Source organism: Aythya fuligula, chromosome 6, assembly GCF_009819795.1.
Source record: "Aythya fuligula isolate bAytFul2 chromosome 6, bAytFul2.pri, whole genome shotgun sequence".
In the NCBI taxonomy this organism is placed as follows: Eukaryota; Metazoa; Chordata; class Aves; order Anseriformes; family Anatidae; genus Aythya; species Aythya fuligula.
In genome coordinates, this window is record NC_045564.1 from 33,101,141 (window position 1) to 33,119,643 (window position 18,503).

Sequence of the window (18,503 nt, forward strand, 5' to 3'; positions counted from 1 at the left end):
TAGTGTGTCTGTATGTGGCTTCTCTTGCCCAGCACCTCAGAGCAGTGCCCACCCATGGCTGGCTCCAGTTGTGTTGTGTGCAGCTCGGTGCTGCCAAGCAGCCCACCCATGGTCAACCAGGAGAGATGATGTTTTGGGCCTTGAGAGCCTTTGTACACACTTCATACATTTCCCTAGAAAAGCTGATATGTGCATGCAGCCAGCCCTCTGCCCCTACCGCTCTCCAGTGTAAAAGTTGCTTGTATTGTGCCCTCAGTGCTAGCTGAGATCTGCTGGTCCCTCTCCTCCCCGCCTCCTCCTCTTTCTCTACCCAGGTTGAAGCAAGTGACAAATGAGGGCACCGCTGAGAGCTGTGACTCCCTGGCTGTCGACACCGTCAGGTCTCTTCTCTAGGTGACATCTCTCCAGCTCTGCTGATTTCAGAGAGCTGCACTAGTGCTAGCCAAAAGGCCAGTCTGTCTGTGGAGAGGCCAGGCCAGGTCAGCAGAAAGAGCTGACCAAATGGTCCATGACTGGGTTTAATTCCTCATTCATTGCAGCTTTCCTTGACTGTGATAGATGCAGCAGTGGCAGCTCCCTACAAGGCTCGCAGTGAGTTCCTCACTGCAGAACAGCTCTTTTCCCTCTCTTTATCCTTCTTCCAAACCTTGCAGCCTTGTGCAATGTCTTTGATCACTGCTGGGCAAAGCTGGCTGTGGAGATTCAGAGTTCTGCTCCCGACTGCTAGCATGGCCTGAAGCCTATTGTTCCTCCACTTCTGCAAGTTCAGGATAAAACCTCTCACGGATAATTGTAGTGACAAGGATTCTTGAAATACCAGGGTGCTGTCTATGCATTTCAGTGACTCTTCCTCCACAGTCCAGCCCTCTTCCCCTTTTGCTTTCCAGCCTGTGGGTGGATAGGAAGAATTTAGGAACTAAGAAATGCTCAGTGATGGGGAAACAGCAGGACATTAGATGCACTCAGTTCTGTTACTCTTATGTTTTGTTTTGTTTTGTTTTTTTTCAGCTAATGTAACACACACGTTGTTTGTGCATTGTTTGGTAACAGGCTGGGCAGCCTTAGCTTGCAGATGTTAAACTGCAGGACCTACACTAATTGTGTGAATTCCAAGTGCTCTTTCCACCACTTTGACCCCAAGTTTTGCTTTCACTGGCAGAGAACTGGAGGTCTGAGAGACAAGGTATTTATTAAAGGGCAGATGTGCTAAAGCAGAGCTCCTCAGCAGTTCCTGCCAGTTCGCACTTTGGTTGCTCTTGGGTCTCTCAAGTCCATTGAGGAGCCAGTGCAATGTGTCCAGGAGAACAGCTTACTCTCACTGGAGGTACATGCACTCAGATGCATGTGCAAACTGGGATTCACACCGATCATTTGATTGTTGTTATCCTCTCAAGCTGCATTTGCTCTGAAACAGTCTGATCTGCTCCAAACTGAGCTTTCAAAATACAGCTGTTAACTCAGAGACTACTGAACCATGCATCAAAATCCGGAGACCGTGGGTTTGACCCTCAGCCACTCACATGCAGTAATACACTACTTTGCTTTGGACTTTGCCAGATCCTAGCATGCTCAGCAAAGACAGCTGGAATAGACAGACAGCATTTGCTATCCCTTTACCCACCACGGAAACAAAACCACAACCAAAATACAATGAATCTGCTCCTCACAAGCAGCAAGACAGACGGTATGGCTCCAAGTGCCAGAAGTTATAGCCATCTGGGCAAGGCATGCGAGATGGTCTTTCAACATTGTTCTCCCCTTGCTCTCGGATACCAAGCGGGAGGGCAGGATGCACTGGAAAGGTTTGCTTAGGACTTGTGGGAGTCTCCGACACTGGAATTTTATAAGAACCTGATAGAAAAAACATATGTCAAGAACAGGTTGCTGAGGGATGATCCCAGTTTGTGAAGGAGGAACAGACTAAATGCTTCTTGATATCCAGCCAGCCTCGCTGTCTTTGATTCTGATCTCTCTCTCGTGTATGCTGCTTCTGGTCATGTCTATAGGACAGATATGAGACCTGTATTAAACTACAAACTGGCAATGGTGCCAGCACAGGTATTGCTGTGCTACGAAGTCATCTACAACATAGGCACTTCAGATCGGTAGCCAGGAGGTGAATGAGAAGTGAGATGGGGACAGTTCATTTGACGAACTGCTTTCCCCACGGGTTCCTGAGAAGTAAATCCAGAAACCTGGCATAGAGAGGGATTAGCAGAAATGCAGGTATTGAAATGTAAAGATAAGTGGAGTGAGCCTGAGTTACTGAGTAGACAGAGTGGCAGCTTAGAGCTGGGCTGTAAATCCTGAGAGATACCTGCCTGTTAATTAAATGACAGTCCTTGGAGGGGGGAGGAGGGGGTTGTCTCTCTCTCTCTCTCTGTCAAGGTGCAATTAGGGAAAGTCGGCGTTTGTAGATTAAAGTGTCATTTGGGGTCAGAAGGACGGGAAACAATCTCCTGTTAAACAAGGAGTAACTGCCAGCTAATGAGAGCATGTCACAGACTAAGCTTCAGAAATCACCGGGTCTGCTCCGAGGGGGAAATGCAGCTCAGGAAGGCCATTAGCAGGCTGGTGCGTGCAGGGCTGTCACTGTCATGGTGTGTGTGCACAGTCCCACTTGTGCTCACACATATGATAGCCCCATGATTGGCATGTAGAAGCAAAAGCAACCTGGTCAGCCTCTCCTGGGATCACTGGTGGGGCCTGATGCTTCATCCATGCCCAAGCACTCCTTGCACTCTGACTCACCCTGCCTTGGTGCTGACAGCCGCTCACTTTTGTAGGCACTAAATCCCCATGTTCTTTGAAGCTTTTCCCTCGCTTTCCTTGGCAGCCAGTCCCTGAGGGTATTTGCCTTCACAACAATAACTGCACTGCAGCTCGATAGCACAAGAGACAGGCGAAGCAGGACCATTCATCCTGCCAACGATTTTTGTTGGCACACCATGGTAATCCATTACAGATCAGGAAGTGTGTGCCCGCTGTTTTTAATCCCAGCTGCCAGCAAGTATAATCAAAAGCATCCAGTACGTCTGACGGCATCTCAGCACAACCGTAGGTAATAACATAAGAAATCAATAGCCAATTAAAACTGATCCACAGCATTTGATCTTTCATAGTGCAATGGGAACAGTAATTAATGGCGCTTCCTTGAGACGGTCACAATTCAAGCTTCCTGCCAAGACTAATGTGGTTTTGTTTTAAATGAGCTTTGCTTCCTAGAGGAAATGCCAGGCTGAGATAGCCTTGGGGTGTTTTCTAGCCGGGTCACTTGGGCCCTGATCATTCAAAGGATTTAGGAGCTAAAGTCCCAATAAAAATAAGGAGAAACTGAGAAGTTAAGTGTCTTCAGAGTCTTGGTCTTCATCTGTATTGATGGTCTGATTCTCAAAATGAACGGAGATGTTTTCATTCAGGTCTGCGTAGTCCCCCAAAGCACAAAGTAGGAAGAATTGCTACAGCAATAGCAAATAAGTTTTGGGGAAGCCCATGTGTTCTTGATGACACTCTATACATGGAGCACGACACAGCGAAACTCAGCAGATGTCTTCAAAGGAGAAAACTGAGTCCAACCCAGACAGCAAATGTCTGGCTTCAACATACCTGGAAGAGACCCATGTGAGTATGAAGAAGTCTTCTACTCCCTTCAGGTTAATGCACTGCTTGCCACAGTGTTCACACTCTTTTTGACCCATTTCACAGGTGCAAGAAAATCTGGGAGCATGGTCCCAGGTTAGCCAGTCCCAAGAGGTCTCTTTAAAAGCAGATGTAGCCAAGATGCCCCTGCAGTCTGAGAGGTCTCTCTCAGCTAGCATTGAAAATGCAGCCAACGGGCCAGGAGACAGAAAGGCAGTCCCATGAGGCGGAGGATAGACAGACCAGCTTTGTGTGCCAGTCGTGACTGAAAGGGGCTGTTAGCCTGTTAGACATCTCCCTGCCTGTTGCAGAGCAGTTGTGGAGCCTATGGTCATGCATCAGTAGTTCTGTGGAGGCAAGGTATAGAGAACACGGCACTTTCCCTCTCACAACAAACTCCTAAATGACATTTCCCTGCTTTTGTTATTTCTCCTCATTCTGAACTCACTCTCTGTGTCTGAGCTCTCTGTTCTTGCTGTGGAAACCATGGGGAGGAGAGGGTCCTTCTATGGCAGTGTGATCCGAGGAACCCCCATCCTAATGCTTCTCCTCGGGTTATGGGATCTGGCAGCTCATGGGGTCTGTCTGGCTGGACAGTCAGCGATAAGCAGCACGCCTGTTTGGGAAACATGGATGGAAGTTGCCCCTCTAATTTTGTAATCAGGTTCCTCTTCCTCATCACCTTCTACCCCACACTTTTTCCTGCTCTCATTCCCCAGATTAACATTATCCCTCCAGTTTTCCTTGGAGCTACAAGGAGCTAACTGGAGTGATGAGATCCAGGCCCTGTCAGCAGAGCAGGCAGCTGGGAAAAAAAGACAAGCAGTTCGCTCCCCTTTTTACACCATGAATCTTGGTTTGCATACATTTGGCCACCGTGTGCGTGCTCAAAAAATCTCCCAGCAAATCATTGATTTATCAGCTGTAAAGGGGAGCGTGGAGACAGGAGCAGTCCCCACGGGGCGTGTGGTGGGGCTCTCGATCCAGATGGGCAGGGACCGTCCCTCAACACCAGTCAGCCAGGGCCCTGTCCCTGGGCCAGCAGCAGCAGAAGCAGGGCTGCACAGCTGATCTGTGCCGACCGACTTCTTGGCCGCTGTCCAGGAACAGAGGATGTTCGGCAAAGCCGAGAGATGCCACCCCTCCGTTCCTGAAAGATGGGACCTATTTTTATCTAATGCTGCATTGATTATTCAATAAGAGAGCAGAGCGGGCCAGCCAGCCTGCGTGCATGTGTGCTGCTTTTACCAGTGGGCATTTCTGCAGAGGCTGAACGCTCATCCTAAACTCCAGCGCAGCTCTGGCAGCCCTCTGTAAAGCAAGCATGTCACTGCTGAGCAAGAGCCACGGGGTTTGGACCTGGATCTGAGCTCCCTCCTTTTTTTTCAGGGCAGGGCCTTGGCCTCCAGCATCATCGTAGCAGCACCTGGCCTTTCACCTGTGTCCTTTCAGCTCCACAGTCCTTCACCACATCTATCTTCATACAGTTCCCCACCGTTGCAACAGGGCTCTGGAGATGTATTTTGTCACAAATAACCATATGGTGCTCTCTGCTCCAGTGGATCAATGTGTTTAGCATTTAGCGAGGGCAACATAATTAACATTTTTCTAAGGGGGAAAAGAAATCCTTCTGCCTCGTGAACTGCATCCCGTGCTTCAGAGGGTGATATGTTATAATCAGAATGTCGCTGCCCTCTCACTCGATCGTTTGCTGGCAGCAAGTGCCTGATGTCACTGGGTTAAGTTCCCATCCCTGGGCAGAGGCAGAAGCACACACCTGCCTGTCATAGCTTCTACACCACAGCAGGAGATTCCCTCACAGGCAGCTGGCAGGACCTCCTGCACCAGCTGCATGAATTGTGCTGTGTAGTAAGGACGGGAAAAGTCCTCAGATCTGTGCCAGGCTATGCTTTTCTGGCTGTTTTCTGCTCCTACCACAGCCTCCATCCCAGCATACATGTTACTGCTGGAGGTGAGAGGCTGGAGTCCATGGCAGGCCATTGTAGCCACAGCAAGTCAACTCTGTAGTCAAAGATGGGACCATAGTGGGGTCAACCCTTGTGCAGAATGGATGAGGTCTGTTCCCAGCTCTTTAGAGGTAAGAAGAGATCAACATGAAGCCACGTTAACCAGCCCTGGGATCACTTCTTAAAGTGGTAACTAATTAATTCTTCTCCTGGGGGTTGGCTACCCTACCAACACAGCCATCTTTCAGACCCAGACACAACAGCTCAGTGACAAAAATACTGCAAACAGGCCCACAGGTGATTTCAGGTCAAGCACTGCTGGTTTTCCTTACTAATAGGAAAAAGTCTTGGGTTTGCTAAGCTTATTCAGCCTGGAAATTGCTCCCTGAAGCAGTGCTTTTCTTCCTGAAGCAAAACCCACTGGTGGCAGTCACAGCCTGAGTCTGTCTGCCCAGAGGCAGAGCTGGATCCACAATAACCATATGACAATGCAATGAAATAATAGACCTGGCCCTTGTCCTCTTGGCTCCTATCTCCTTCCTTAGTTCCGAATAGTTAGTGGAAGAGTGCTTTGGTAGCTGAAGTAGTCGCAACAGATCTTGATCATGCATCCCTTACGAGAAAAAAAAAAAAAGTAAATTATAAATAAATAAATAAATAAATAAACAGTGAAATCATACCCACTTTCCCTTACAGAATTTCATTTCCTATTAAAAATAGAGAGGGAGACATTAGTTCTGCCTTCAATAAGCAAATGTCCTATTTTGATCATTACTGAACAAAGCATTTTGATTTGGCATTTAGAGATGACTGCTCATGCTGAGTATTTTAAATTCAGCATCAGAATTGGAATACATTAAAAAAAAAATCAAGTCTAAATGAAACATTCTCATCTGTCTGAAAACATATATGTATACTTCCATTCTGGGGGACAGCATGACTTTTTCAAGTCTTGCTCCAAGTTGGTGTGAAGCCAGATTTCAGAGCCCTACAAAAAACAGTGCTGTTGCTCAGCTTTGCCATTAAAGAAATGTCCCAGGAATGTCTAAGGATACAGCATGACTGCAAAGGCAACACCTCGGTCAAAGCATCTTTAGCTATAGGATAAAAATGTTCAGGACCCTGACCTGGAGGACTGACCACTGTGGCACAAATGTAGCATCCACCTCCTTGGACTTCTGTTAAGGAAATGTCTGGAAACCTGAAGATATAAGAGACCCATAAAATCACCAGGATACCAGGGTGTGCATCTGGCCAGTGCTCTGTTAATCCAGTTTAATTTTCTACTCCCCTCTCTTAAAGATCTAATTGTATCTGTCATGTGCACAACCGGTCTCATGCACAAAGCCCTTTCAAGATGTGGGGTGTTGCCATCCCCTCCATTTTAAATCTAGGAAGAAAAAATATACCCAAAGGGTCCATAACATCCTAGCAATGAAGCAAGGAGGAGAAATTTTAAGAGAGCAGGGGGATATATGGATAATGCCTCTAAGCCCCATCCCTCCTGTACTGGCACAGTTATGGGTAGACTCACAAGTGAGGAATGCTGCTGGAGATGTATGATTCAGGAGCAGGAGTGTTCTGCTGGTGGAGCTCGTCTTTATTTATTTATTTGCTTTTTCCTAGAAGAGTCTCAGTTTGTTGGTTTTTTTTTTTTTTTTTCTGTTTTTGTTTGTTTGTTTGTTTGTTGTTTTTGTTTTTTTGTTGTTTTTTTTTTGTTTTTTTTTGCCTGCATAGCTAGAAACTGCCCTTTAATCCCATGCTTTATCGTGTGCTGTGAATTAAATACCACAGGAGTACAAGAGCCCTCAAGGGCACAACATCCATTTTACTGTAGCTGTCCACAGCCAGCTGAGCTTTCTGGAACGCTTTTCTTTATGGTTTGTCTATTTCCTAAGTGAGGATTATGTAGAGTTTTATGTTCCCAGTTTTTTGCTGTTTTTTCTTGGTTTGTTTGTTTGTTTTGTCCAGGTTTTGAGGCAGGGAGTAAAAGTGCTAGTCTGGGCAGGGCAGGAGAAAGTTGAGGAGGTTGGTAGCTCATATGCTTGGAGCTGAAAATGCTGTGGCATTTCTAGAGCGATGGTGCTGCTGTGTGTGGTTCCCAGGGTCAGCCCAGCTCCTCTGTCACAGATGGCATCCTGCAGAAAACCGATGTTGTTTTCCCATTGCAAACAAACCACGTGGGAGTGCTAAGTGAAAAGGAATTTCCTGTCCTTTGGACACCTTCCACTAGCTCCTAAATTTTGCCAGCCTTTCCTCATTTTGGGGCTTACCAGCTCAGCCCAAGAAGGACCAACCCATGTGTTGTAGAGGAGCACAAGGCTGGGCAGTGGACGTGACTGAGGATGGCTGCCTGGGATGGATGGAGGTAGTAGCTCTCAGAGAAGCTGGCATCTGCCTGGCAGCCTTAAAAGCTCAGTGCTGCTCCTACAACGTATTGACAGCTCCCACCAGCTCCACAAGCCCCACAAAAGTCAGTCTCTAACCTGTTCTCTCCATTCATCCCCAAAAGTATTGGATAAAGTGGATAAAGTATTCCTCCTCCTGCAGCTGCAGATGCTGTGTGTGTGAGACGGGTTGCTCCTGCTTCTGAGGGGAACCTGTAGCATCCCCTGTGCGTAGGGCTCACTGCTGCATACACGCCCGAAATCGCCACACAAATACGACACGTTGCAGTGTCGCGACCTGGAAATTGTCTCTTGCTGTACAGCTCAGCAGCATCCTGCAAAATCACAGTGCTGCCTGGAGGAGAAGCTCTCCCAGCTGTCATGCCGAGCCCTCCCATCAGTGCCTCAGGCGGATTTAATAAAAAGAGCTGCCTCCTCTCCAGGAGGAAAGGAGGAAACGGCTCTGCCCCAGCACGGCATGGGGCGAGGTCTGCCACGATTGCCCTCCATGGTGGAACAGCAACTGCGGTGACCTTCTGAGACGCCTGCATGCTGGATCCTTCTCCCACCCAGCAGGGCTCTTGCTGAGTCTGGGGGTGGTGTTAATGGCTGTGCAGAGCTTGGGGCCTAGCACAGCCACCCGCTGTGGGGCCTGCTGCTCCTGGTGCTCTGCCAGATGGAGCGGAGGAGGCAGGGAAGGAGAAGGGCTCCTGCTGCCTTTGCGGGGTGTCCTGGCCCACCTGGGGATGAGGAAGCGTTGAGGCAGAGCTGTCCTTGAACCCCAGCTTGCACGAGAGGAGCCAAGCCATACCAAGCACAAGGTTTGCTGGTTCCTCAGCGACTGAAGGCTTGGGGGGAAGCCTGTTTGTGCTGTTTCCAGTGACTGGAAAGGGAAGAGTCCATACCTGCAGAAAATACCTCACCAAGAGAGCTGGGAGCAGCTTGTCTGCACACACTGGTGGAGCACTCACTCTACATACTCTGCCCAGGCAACAGGTCTGGCCACAGGGACCAGAAACTGGTTCAGTTTTGCCAGAGCTGTGGCCTATGTGACCTGCAGGGAGCCAAGCATGAGACGTACATTACAGCAAATACACTTAAAGGGTGATGGGGAGAAGAAGGAGAATTTTTTCCCCAGGCCCACGGGCTCCATGATATCCAGTGACTGACAGCCACAAACAGGGCCTGGCCATGCAGCCACCCCCGGTTCTGCTCAGCCAAAGCACAGCTCACCCTTCTGCATATTTAATCAGTTATCTAGGTATTAAAAAAAAATGTGCACGGAGAATGACTGATAATAAAGTGCCTGATTATAATCAGCTATTTTTTTTTCCCATATGGTAAGCATTCACCCAACCTCAAATTTTTATGAATTTTCAGTGCATGCTGTGTATCTTTCAATACCGGCCATTTCCCAGCTTGCACACCCTCCTTGTGTAGTTCGAGCAATATTCAGAGCACACCTTTGCTAGACATCCTGTGGACTAGAAGTATTTTGTTCGCTGGGCAGACTACCAGAAATGTCTAAAGGATGGCACCAGAGGTCTCAGGTCATCCATTACCTGGACTTCCCCGGTATTCAGAGTAGACTGTCCACTAAGCTCTTGAAACATGCTGTGGATGAAATTTATGTTTTGGAAAACAGAGGTGAGAGTTGTGAAGGAATCTGTCCTTCCTACTTGATTTTGCCTGAAAGCAAAGAATCCCTGAAAATCTGAACGTAGCAGCAGTTTGTGCGAAAAGTGACTGTGCGATGAAAGCATTCCTGAGCTGAAGAGATCTATGATGTGAGGATAATGGACTCCAGAAAAGCAGCGGCAGCAGCCTCAGGGGACCAGAGCAGGGAGTGTCTCTTGGGAAGAGAATCTGAAGGATGAAAGAGCTGTGAACAGCTCGCAGTTGCCAAAAGGGATGATACTAAAGGCACAACAGCAAACTGTGCCTGTGCAGGGGAGAGCTCAGAAGCGTGGGAAGAGAGCACTGAGGCTGCATCGGGAACTCTTTGAGGACCCAAAATCAGAAGCTGAAAACACAAAAAGGCAGAGAGAAGAGCCTGCAACTAATGGCAAGTCTCTAGGAATCACACAGCCATGGGGAGCAGTCAGACCTGAGCCTCAGGATGACCGTTCAGAGAGAGAGACGGCAGCAAGAAACGGGTCTGTAAGCTTATGCTAAGACAAGTCTAAGAGCCCAAATAATATTTGATGCAAAAAAGGCCAAACATTAAACGTTGCCTTTGTCTCAGTCTTCAAAACTTAACTAAAATAATTTTAATGAGGAGAAAGGAGCCCAGGGCAGAATCCAAAAAGAACAGACTCAAAAACATTTAGATGAGTTTGCTGTGTCCTTGTCAGCACGTCCTAATGAACTTCAGAGGAAGCCGCAGGAGCAATCCCTGACCCGTGAGCACTTTATCCTCACGAACTCAGGAAGGATGCAGGAGGTGCCAGGCAGCTGGGGAAATGCAAGCAGAGTACCTAGCTTTAAATATAATCTCTATCATTAAAGGAGGTGTGAACAGAAAATCACGCAAAGTAAAGGGCAAATCGGTTTAACTGATTCATAGAAAGATACTGGAAGAAACCATTAACTGATCAATTGATGAGAAAAGGAGTAAAACCTCATCCAATCTGGGAGGATAACTCTCCTGGTGGCTAAGGAGGAAGCAGTGGTTTGATATCCCATGACTTGGGCAACACGTTAGATGTTTTGCCTTCAGATTCCCCTAAATAAAACAGAGAAATGTGATTTAGATTAAAAAACTGTAAAGCAGATGTACAACCAATTGAAAAACTGCTTTCATAGTAGTAGTCAGTGTTGTACTATAAACTGGAAACACATTTCAATTAGGACTGTTTTGGACTCTACTCTCTTTATTATTTTTATTAATGGCTTAGATAATGAAATAGAAAGTGCTGTTATAAAATTTGCAGATGACACCAGGCTTGGAAAGGCTGCAAGCACTCTGGAGGATCAGATCAGAATTTGAAATGATCTTGCCAAATTGGAGAAATCAACAAGATGAAATTCAATAAAGAGAAGTGCAAAGTGCTACCCTTAGGAAGGAGAAATCAAACTCCCAAACACAAGCTGGGCCAGGCAGTCACACTGCCAAAGACAGTGATGCTTTGACAAGACATCAGTTTGTTTCGTCAGGGTACTGAAAGGAAGGCAGGGTTACATTATTATTCTGCACCTTTCTTCTGGGGACTGCACCCTCTTCGGGACCTTGCTTGCAGAAAAGGGGGGACAAACTGAAGAGATTCTGGAGACGATGAACAGGAATGAGGAGAGGGCAGGAAAGACTCGATTCCCAACATGATGAACTCTGATATTCACATCTCCCATCCCAAATCCAGCCAAGTGCAGAGTCCCACTGATGCCATGACATTACTTTCAAGGATAAATGTACCTCTCCCCACTCTCTGGTTTGCCCGCTTCCCCACTGCCTGCTGAGCAGAGCTCTGCAGCCTTGAGCCTTGTCCCTTGGGGCTTTAAGGATGTTAGGTTGTTTAAAGAACTTGTCAGACTCAGCTGGAACAGTCCCTGACTCAACGCAGAGGGATAACAGATACTAGGTGTCCCTTTCCCAGCCCATATTTCCAGGAAAAGTTCCATCTGGTTCTTTTTTCCAGGTTTATCACCAAGAGCTACCTTGCACCATTAATGAGGGATAAAATACCAGGGATTGCACTGAAAAGTAGTATGGACTGGAAGGGCCCACTGGGAGATTGGTGACTCATCTCCCGTGTACCACGAACTTGTGAAGTTGACAGAAGGCAGAGATTCATTGCTATTTCTAAAGCGCTTTTTGGCATGGAGCTATCTCATGGAGACTACGAGAATTTGGGGTGTGGAGGGCCAGCCTGACTTGAGCAAACACAGAGCTCAGAGCAAAAGTCAGTGCACTTTACTGTAGTACATTAGAAACCTATAATGAGGGAACATCACTAAGCCTAAAGAGACCATCTGTGGCTGGGCATGTCCCCACAGAGCCCATCAGGGAAAAGTCACTCTTCTGGCTTTGTTTTTACACCACTCCTTGTGTGGTTGGCCACTGCTGGCGGCAGGATGCTACCGTAGCCAGACCCCTTCTCTGAACTCGTACAGCCACTTTACTGCTATTAGGGGAAGATAAAAGGAGGATAAGGATGGAGCATGTAGGATGAGATAAAGGCAAAGAGATAAGTGAAGGCTGAGCTGCAGGAGCTTTGGAAACAAAGGTGGGGGAACTTGAAATCGCCACAAAAGATGAAAGAATGCAGGGAAAGGGAGTGAAGGGTTAGTGTGTGCAATGATGTCAGCAGAGGGAAAGCCCAGCAATGAAAGCCTTGTCTCCCAGGAGGATTGGTTTGCCTTGGCCTGAGCCATCGCTGCCGTGGATGCAAATATTAAGCTGCCATAATCTTCCCCTGACACCCAGCAATGAAAGGGACTGAAACAGGCAAAAGCAAGGCAGCTCTCTGGCTGAGGTGAAACCACATTGTGTAAGGAAACCAAAGGGCAGAAGAGCTGCTGATGGTGGAAACGAGGTTTCCACCTTTTCACAAAGCCCCTGCCCTATGCTCACACAGCAGGGCAGGGGCTTTATGAGAAGCAAGACAGAGTAACTGGCTAGAAGGGGCTGTGATTTTTGTTCCTGTAGATGAGTGACAGCACAAGGGTAAAGTACGACACTGCAGAAACCTTCTCTTCATGGTTTCTCAGTGGCAAACAGGAGAAACAGTTTCTGCCCCAAGAACTTACCTGTCTCCTTCAAGAAAATGCACAGCGAGCATTGAAATGAGAGGAAGGTTAATTAGAAGCTGAAAGTCCTGGAGAAAAGATTGCTTGGTGGCAGAGGCTGACAATGTGCACAGGGTGACTGCTTGTCATTTCTGGGAAGCTGCTGCTCCAAAGCTCTTTTAAATTGAAGGCTCACAGCCACTCAGGTTAATCTCACGGGATGGTGGTACCTCAGCTGATTCCCCCTTGCCTATCCGGAGGCACTAACCCAGGTCTCTTCACATCTATTTTATGCCCGTGCTCTGCCAGCAGCCCCTCTGACTACTCTCTTGACCAGTCTTGGGCAGGTATTGCATGGTACTCACCGTGGTCACACTCTCCTTCTCAAATCTTGCGTGTTAAGCATGCAGAAGCTCAGGGTTAGCTGTGGCGATCAGTAGAACATGGGAATTGAACTGCTTTCACCAGTGCTAGCTTTGTTGCAGACTGCAACTTGATCATCTGGAAAAAAAAAATGCAGAGACACCAGTCAGATCTGGGCATGAGAAAATGGGAATGAGAACAGCACATCTTCAGTGCCCATGTTCTCTAGGAGCTTCATTCCACCACCACCACAAAAAGGGATTTCATACACCAGGCAACAATCTGGACCAACATGGATTTGTGTGAAACTCACAGAGATTTTCCCTCTGAAGAGGCCGTCTTTCACACAGGATGCGTTGAGAACAGATTTCGTGGAGCAGAAAAGGGAAAGATAAACTTGGGAGGAGTGGGAAAGGATTAAGACGCTACTGGCAATGCATCTAAAATTCTCACTTAGACATTTCTGAGTTCATAGAATTATAGAATGGTTGGGTTGGAAGGGACCTTAAAGATCATCCAATTCCAGTCCCATGCCATGGGCAGGGACACCTCCCCAGCTTTCCTGTAGGTCCCCTTTAGGTACAGGATTAGGAGTGGGATGGACTGAGGTTTCCCTCCTCCATTAATAATAGTTTAAAGTCCTAGTTGAAAGAAGTTCAAAAAGGAAGAAGTTCACACCAACCTGCTACTTTCCCTGCTTATAGAGGATTTGGCTTACAGAAAAATTGCTTCTAGCTGGTTGCTTCCAGTTGCATACAGTTCTTCCTGAAGGATTTTCCACTTACATCTGGCCTTAAATTGAAAAGATTCAGCTCTGTTAACCAGACTGAACCTTGAGGGAGGGGTGTTTCTGGAAGGGGGTACACGCAGCTGAACATAGGAATTCCAATCCTAATTTAACTCAGGCAGACAAAATTTGTTTCAATGGGAGCATTAAGCTTCCTGCAGGTTGTTATAAACTGATGGACTCTTGCTTAATCTTAGCATTCACTGTTGCAAATGAATCACTGTTACTTCCACCTCCCTGCCCACCCCTCTGCTTGGTTCCTTTTTAATTTTACAGCTTCCTGAGCCTGACACTGGGAAATCGATAAGTAATTTAGAGCCCCGTAAATACAGAGGGAAACAAGTTATTTTGTACTTTTATAAATATTTTGAAACCAAAATTATCTAAGAAAACAGGTGCTCAGTTGACTCAGCAACCCATCCATCAGCATCACACAGTTAATTGCATAAGATCATAAACATTTATAATTAGAAGGCAAACAAACAAGAATTTTATAAACAGCCCTCTTGAATCAGGCTGTGCATTAAATATTTGTGATAAGGTAATTAAGAATAGATTTACAATCCTGGCTCAGTGTTTAATACTTCGGAGAATGGATTTGATTCTATGGAGGATGTTCTACAGCCAAGGAGAAAATATTTGATTTTGGTTCTTTTATCCAAGGCTTAAAGAGGTCTCAAAGAAACATTGGCTCTGTCATTGATCAGACTGGAATTTCATTCATTACAGATCAGACAGCTCATTTAAATATGTGTCTAATGTCCCTTGCCTTGGGCCAATCCACTTTAGGCCTGCTTCAAAGCTGTCTCCTTGGCTGGATCTGTAGGCTTTCCCTAAGTCCCGCTTTTTATGGTTGTGCTTTGATCAGATGTCAGAATTCCCAACCACGTTCCAAAGCAGGGAGGAAAAAAACAAATTTTTCTGTGATGGCATCACGCTATTTGGCTATGAAAAACTGACATCACTACAGGACTACACCTGTGTAACTTCAGTGGTCTATGGGAACCGGAATAGAGATCTCTCTTGTACTGTAAGTCTGAGTACCCACCTATATTTGCTGTCCCAGAATAGCCAGGCTTGAATACTTCAACTCATGGAATTTCTTCAGCAGCCAGTAAGGAGACTCAGCACCATATTAAGATGAATGTGAGAGTCTCCCTGAAGCTAAGCTGTGATCAAGTCAGCAAGGTTTCTAATTATGCTTAGAATCAGAAAGGCTAGAAACTCGGATTGTAGCGAACCTGGAACTTACATTCAGTAAAATCAAATGTAAAAACCAGGTGGCTGAGAAACTAGATGGCTGCACTCCATCAGTGAGTAAAGGGGAGGTCAGCCCTAAGTGTAGGATGACCTTCAGTTGTTTTTTTTTATTATTATTATTATTCTTTTATACAGAATAGGTTTACTCCAGTATTCAGCTGTCATCCGAAACTAGAACAGTCTGGAAAAGCTGGGTGAAGGATAAAGCCCTAGCATCTGATTCATCAGAAATAGCAGCAAACCTCTTTATTCTGTGGTGACCATCATCACCCCTCACTGGTCAAGGCAACCTCCTCATTTTCACATTTGTATTTATGCTCCTGGAACAAGTAGGCAAGAGAGTTGCTCTTCCTGGAAATGTTTCTAATAATCCTGATACTGACCAAGAATGGTGAAGTCATCACTATTAAGAAAAATTAAATTATTTGTATGCTAACTCAACAAGTACATGCCCTATCTGCTGCTCTGGCTTCAGATACATGGGACTCAAAGACACTTTCCTAACAGACAGATCGCTGCAAAACCAGGACACCCAGACCCTCTCATTCTGCATAAATCCCATTCTCCGTTAAAGCTTATTAATTATATTGCAGTGTATCAGCTAAGCCAGTCTACATGAGAAGTTGCAGCTTCGCTCAGCCTCAGTGGGTAAGAACAACACAGGTGCTGCTGTTTCCATTGCATTCAAAGGGCCAAAGCCTGGTAGCTTTAAAATAACAAAGCTAAATAGTCAAATAATATCATCTTCAAAACAACTTCGACCATTATCTAATCCTCCCAGCCCTCTTTCAAGTGTGGGGAGGATGACAGCGAGCTCTGGGAGGTGAGCTAACTGCTAGGTGGAAGGGCCTGAGCTGCTCGTTCTCTTCCAAATGTGAAGACCACGAGAAGGCAAGTGTCCCAAAGCCTGGCTGCCACCCCAGCGATATCAGCTCTGCCGTATGCAGACGGGTGACGGGACAGACGCGCTCTCTGCGTACTCAGAGCAGACACTGTGTGAGTGCATCATCTGCACTTTCTTCCAAGCGTGCTGTTTTCTCCCCTTGGAAGCAATAATGTACGATGAGGTACCTGGTTTGCCAACGAGCAAATGCTTGCACAGGATGACAAACTGCTTACAGGTACAGCCTGCCCCGCGTTGTCTTTCATTGCCGTCTCTGGCCCCCATGTGCGTGTCTGCTCCACCGCTGCGTGTGTGGGGAGATGTGGTCTGTGCCCGCTCGTGACGTTGATGCAGCAGACGTCACCGGCACGTCAGCTCCAGCTACACCCCCTCCAAGCACACGCCGCTAGCTCGGTGAATCATGCCTATGCAGCGTGCAAAAGTAGCCCAGCGATAGATAAACCTCGGGCGTTTATTGGTAAACAGACACTGTTTTTGCTGTAGGAGCATAACTCACTCTGCTGCATTTAAGACCTGTTTATTGATTGCTGAAATAAAGCTGTAATCCTTTTAATTCAAGGGAAAAGGGATCCAGCCGAGCAGGAGCACCGGTGCTCTGCCAGTCAGTAATTAAAAACATGATTTATCACTGAATATACACTGGCGAAGGGAGAACTGAGCTAACCAGCTAGCTAGAGGGCACGATGCTGGGGTAGGCTTATGGTTCTTTCTAAAGTTTTGTTCTGTTTTATGTTTATTTCTTTCCCCCTTCCCTCCAGGTCTAATAATACATGAAGGGCCCTCGGTTTACCGGATTTTTAAACGGTGGCAGGCGGTCAATCAGCAGTGGAAAGTGCTGAACTATGACAAAACAAAGGACATGGAGGAGCAAAAAACAGGGACCAGGACAAATCAGCGCCCCTCCTCCCAAACCACCCACTCGTCCTCCACTGGTGGTACAGCCACTAACTCCGCTCCAGCCGACAGCGGGGCCCGGGCTGCCGGCCAAGCCACAGGCACCCTCTCTGACCACCACTGTGCTTACACCATCCTGCATATACTCAGCCACCTGAGGCCTCACGAACAGAGGAGTCAGTCTAGTAGTAACAGAGAGCTCGTCATGAGGGTCACGACGGTCTGAGCCGAGGAATTCAGGAGGCCTTAACACGGAGCGGAGGAGACAAAGAACTCATAACGCAGAGGAGCATGGTGTGCCTTTTTCTTTCTCTTCCCTTTTTTTTTTTTTTTTTTTTTTTTTTTGTTTTGTTTTGTTTTCTTCTTCTGTTCCTTCTTTTCTTTTTCGGTAACTGCACAAGATATAAGAGGCGGCACCTGGCCAGCTGAGGAAAAAGCAGGTGGAGGGAAAGCTGCACACTCATGCTAAAGAGGTTAATGTTTTCCAGCCAGTTTAAAAAAAAAAAATACAAAAAAATGAAACAAAACAGAAAAAAAAAAACACAAATCAAAAAAAAAAAAAAGAAAAAAAAAGAAAACAACAACAAAACAAGTGCAATACAGACTAAAAACTGAGTAGGCAGAGTTCTGGGGGAGCAGAGGAACAGACGGTTTAGCATGTCTTACAAACCCTATTACCTGGAATAGGTAACGCTCTGTACACACACCCCATGCACACACACACGCACACACACGCACACGTGTGAGATTTACAAAAACAAGGAAGGGAATGAAATATTTGGAGTAGTTTTTTTCCAGACTGTGATTAACCAGGGCTATGAGTCGTTTTGTTCATGAGTCACTATGGAACCTTGTTTGATTTACCATAGGATTTCTGAAGTGAAATGGCTGGGAACGTTTCGGTAGTGATTTACAGATTGAATCATCTCGCCAAGAAAATGTGACAAAACCCAGGTGTGCCCAAATTTCACCAAAACAAAAATCCTGATTTTTCGTAACGTTCCTGACAAAGGGTTTGTAAGGGTGGAGTTGGGAGGGGGGGAGGGCGTTCCATGACCTTTATTCGACGTATAGGCATTTCTGGCAAATTTTGTACAAACTCTCCACAGGTGTTTCAAGCACAAGTACTAGTGTGATTTATGCCTTCATAACCCCAAATCCAGCATCCAAATCGTCCCACTGACACACATCATTTTCCATGCAGACATCCCAGGTTAATTTCCTTCCATTTCACTCCAGTCACAAGAAGCTGACCCACCTCCGGGGGGTTCCTACTACTTTGCTGATTCAGACACTCATACATCCGAGATGTACATTTTTTTCCAGTGTCTTTATCCCTGCTGCTCAATTTGTAACAATCTCACTCAGTCATGTAGGCTGAGCCTTTCACATCCAGTTTGTTTATTACAGAGTCTATTCCGTTCAATCATTCAACAGAGAGTTAGTCTGAAGAGGGAGCACAGTTGCTGATTGAATATATAACACTTCTAATAAGTCTCCTTCTCTGGGATATATCCACGAAGGTACTGGTTGCTCTTCAGGAACATTCTCTTTCAATGCACAATGGCTGAATCATT

The 18,503-nt window shown here is 46.5% G+C and overlaps 1 protein-coding gene across 1 annotated transcript in view; it reads left to right on the forward strand.

The window, feature by feature from the left end:
• MARCHF4 (membrane associated ring-CH-type finger 4) overlaps positions 1 to 17,237 on the forward strand; it is an 82,770-nt gene extending 65,533 nt beyond the window's left edge. The window contains exon 4 of the mRNA XM_032190437.1: positions 16,791 to 17,237. Within this exon, the coding sequence (XP_032046328.1) occupies positions 16,791 to 17,152 (362 nt within the window). The 3' untranslated portion in view covers positions 17,153 to 17,237. The remainder of the gene's footprint in view (positions 1 to 16,790) is intronic.
• Positions 17,238 to 18,503: the final 1,266 nt, after the last annotated feature.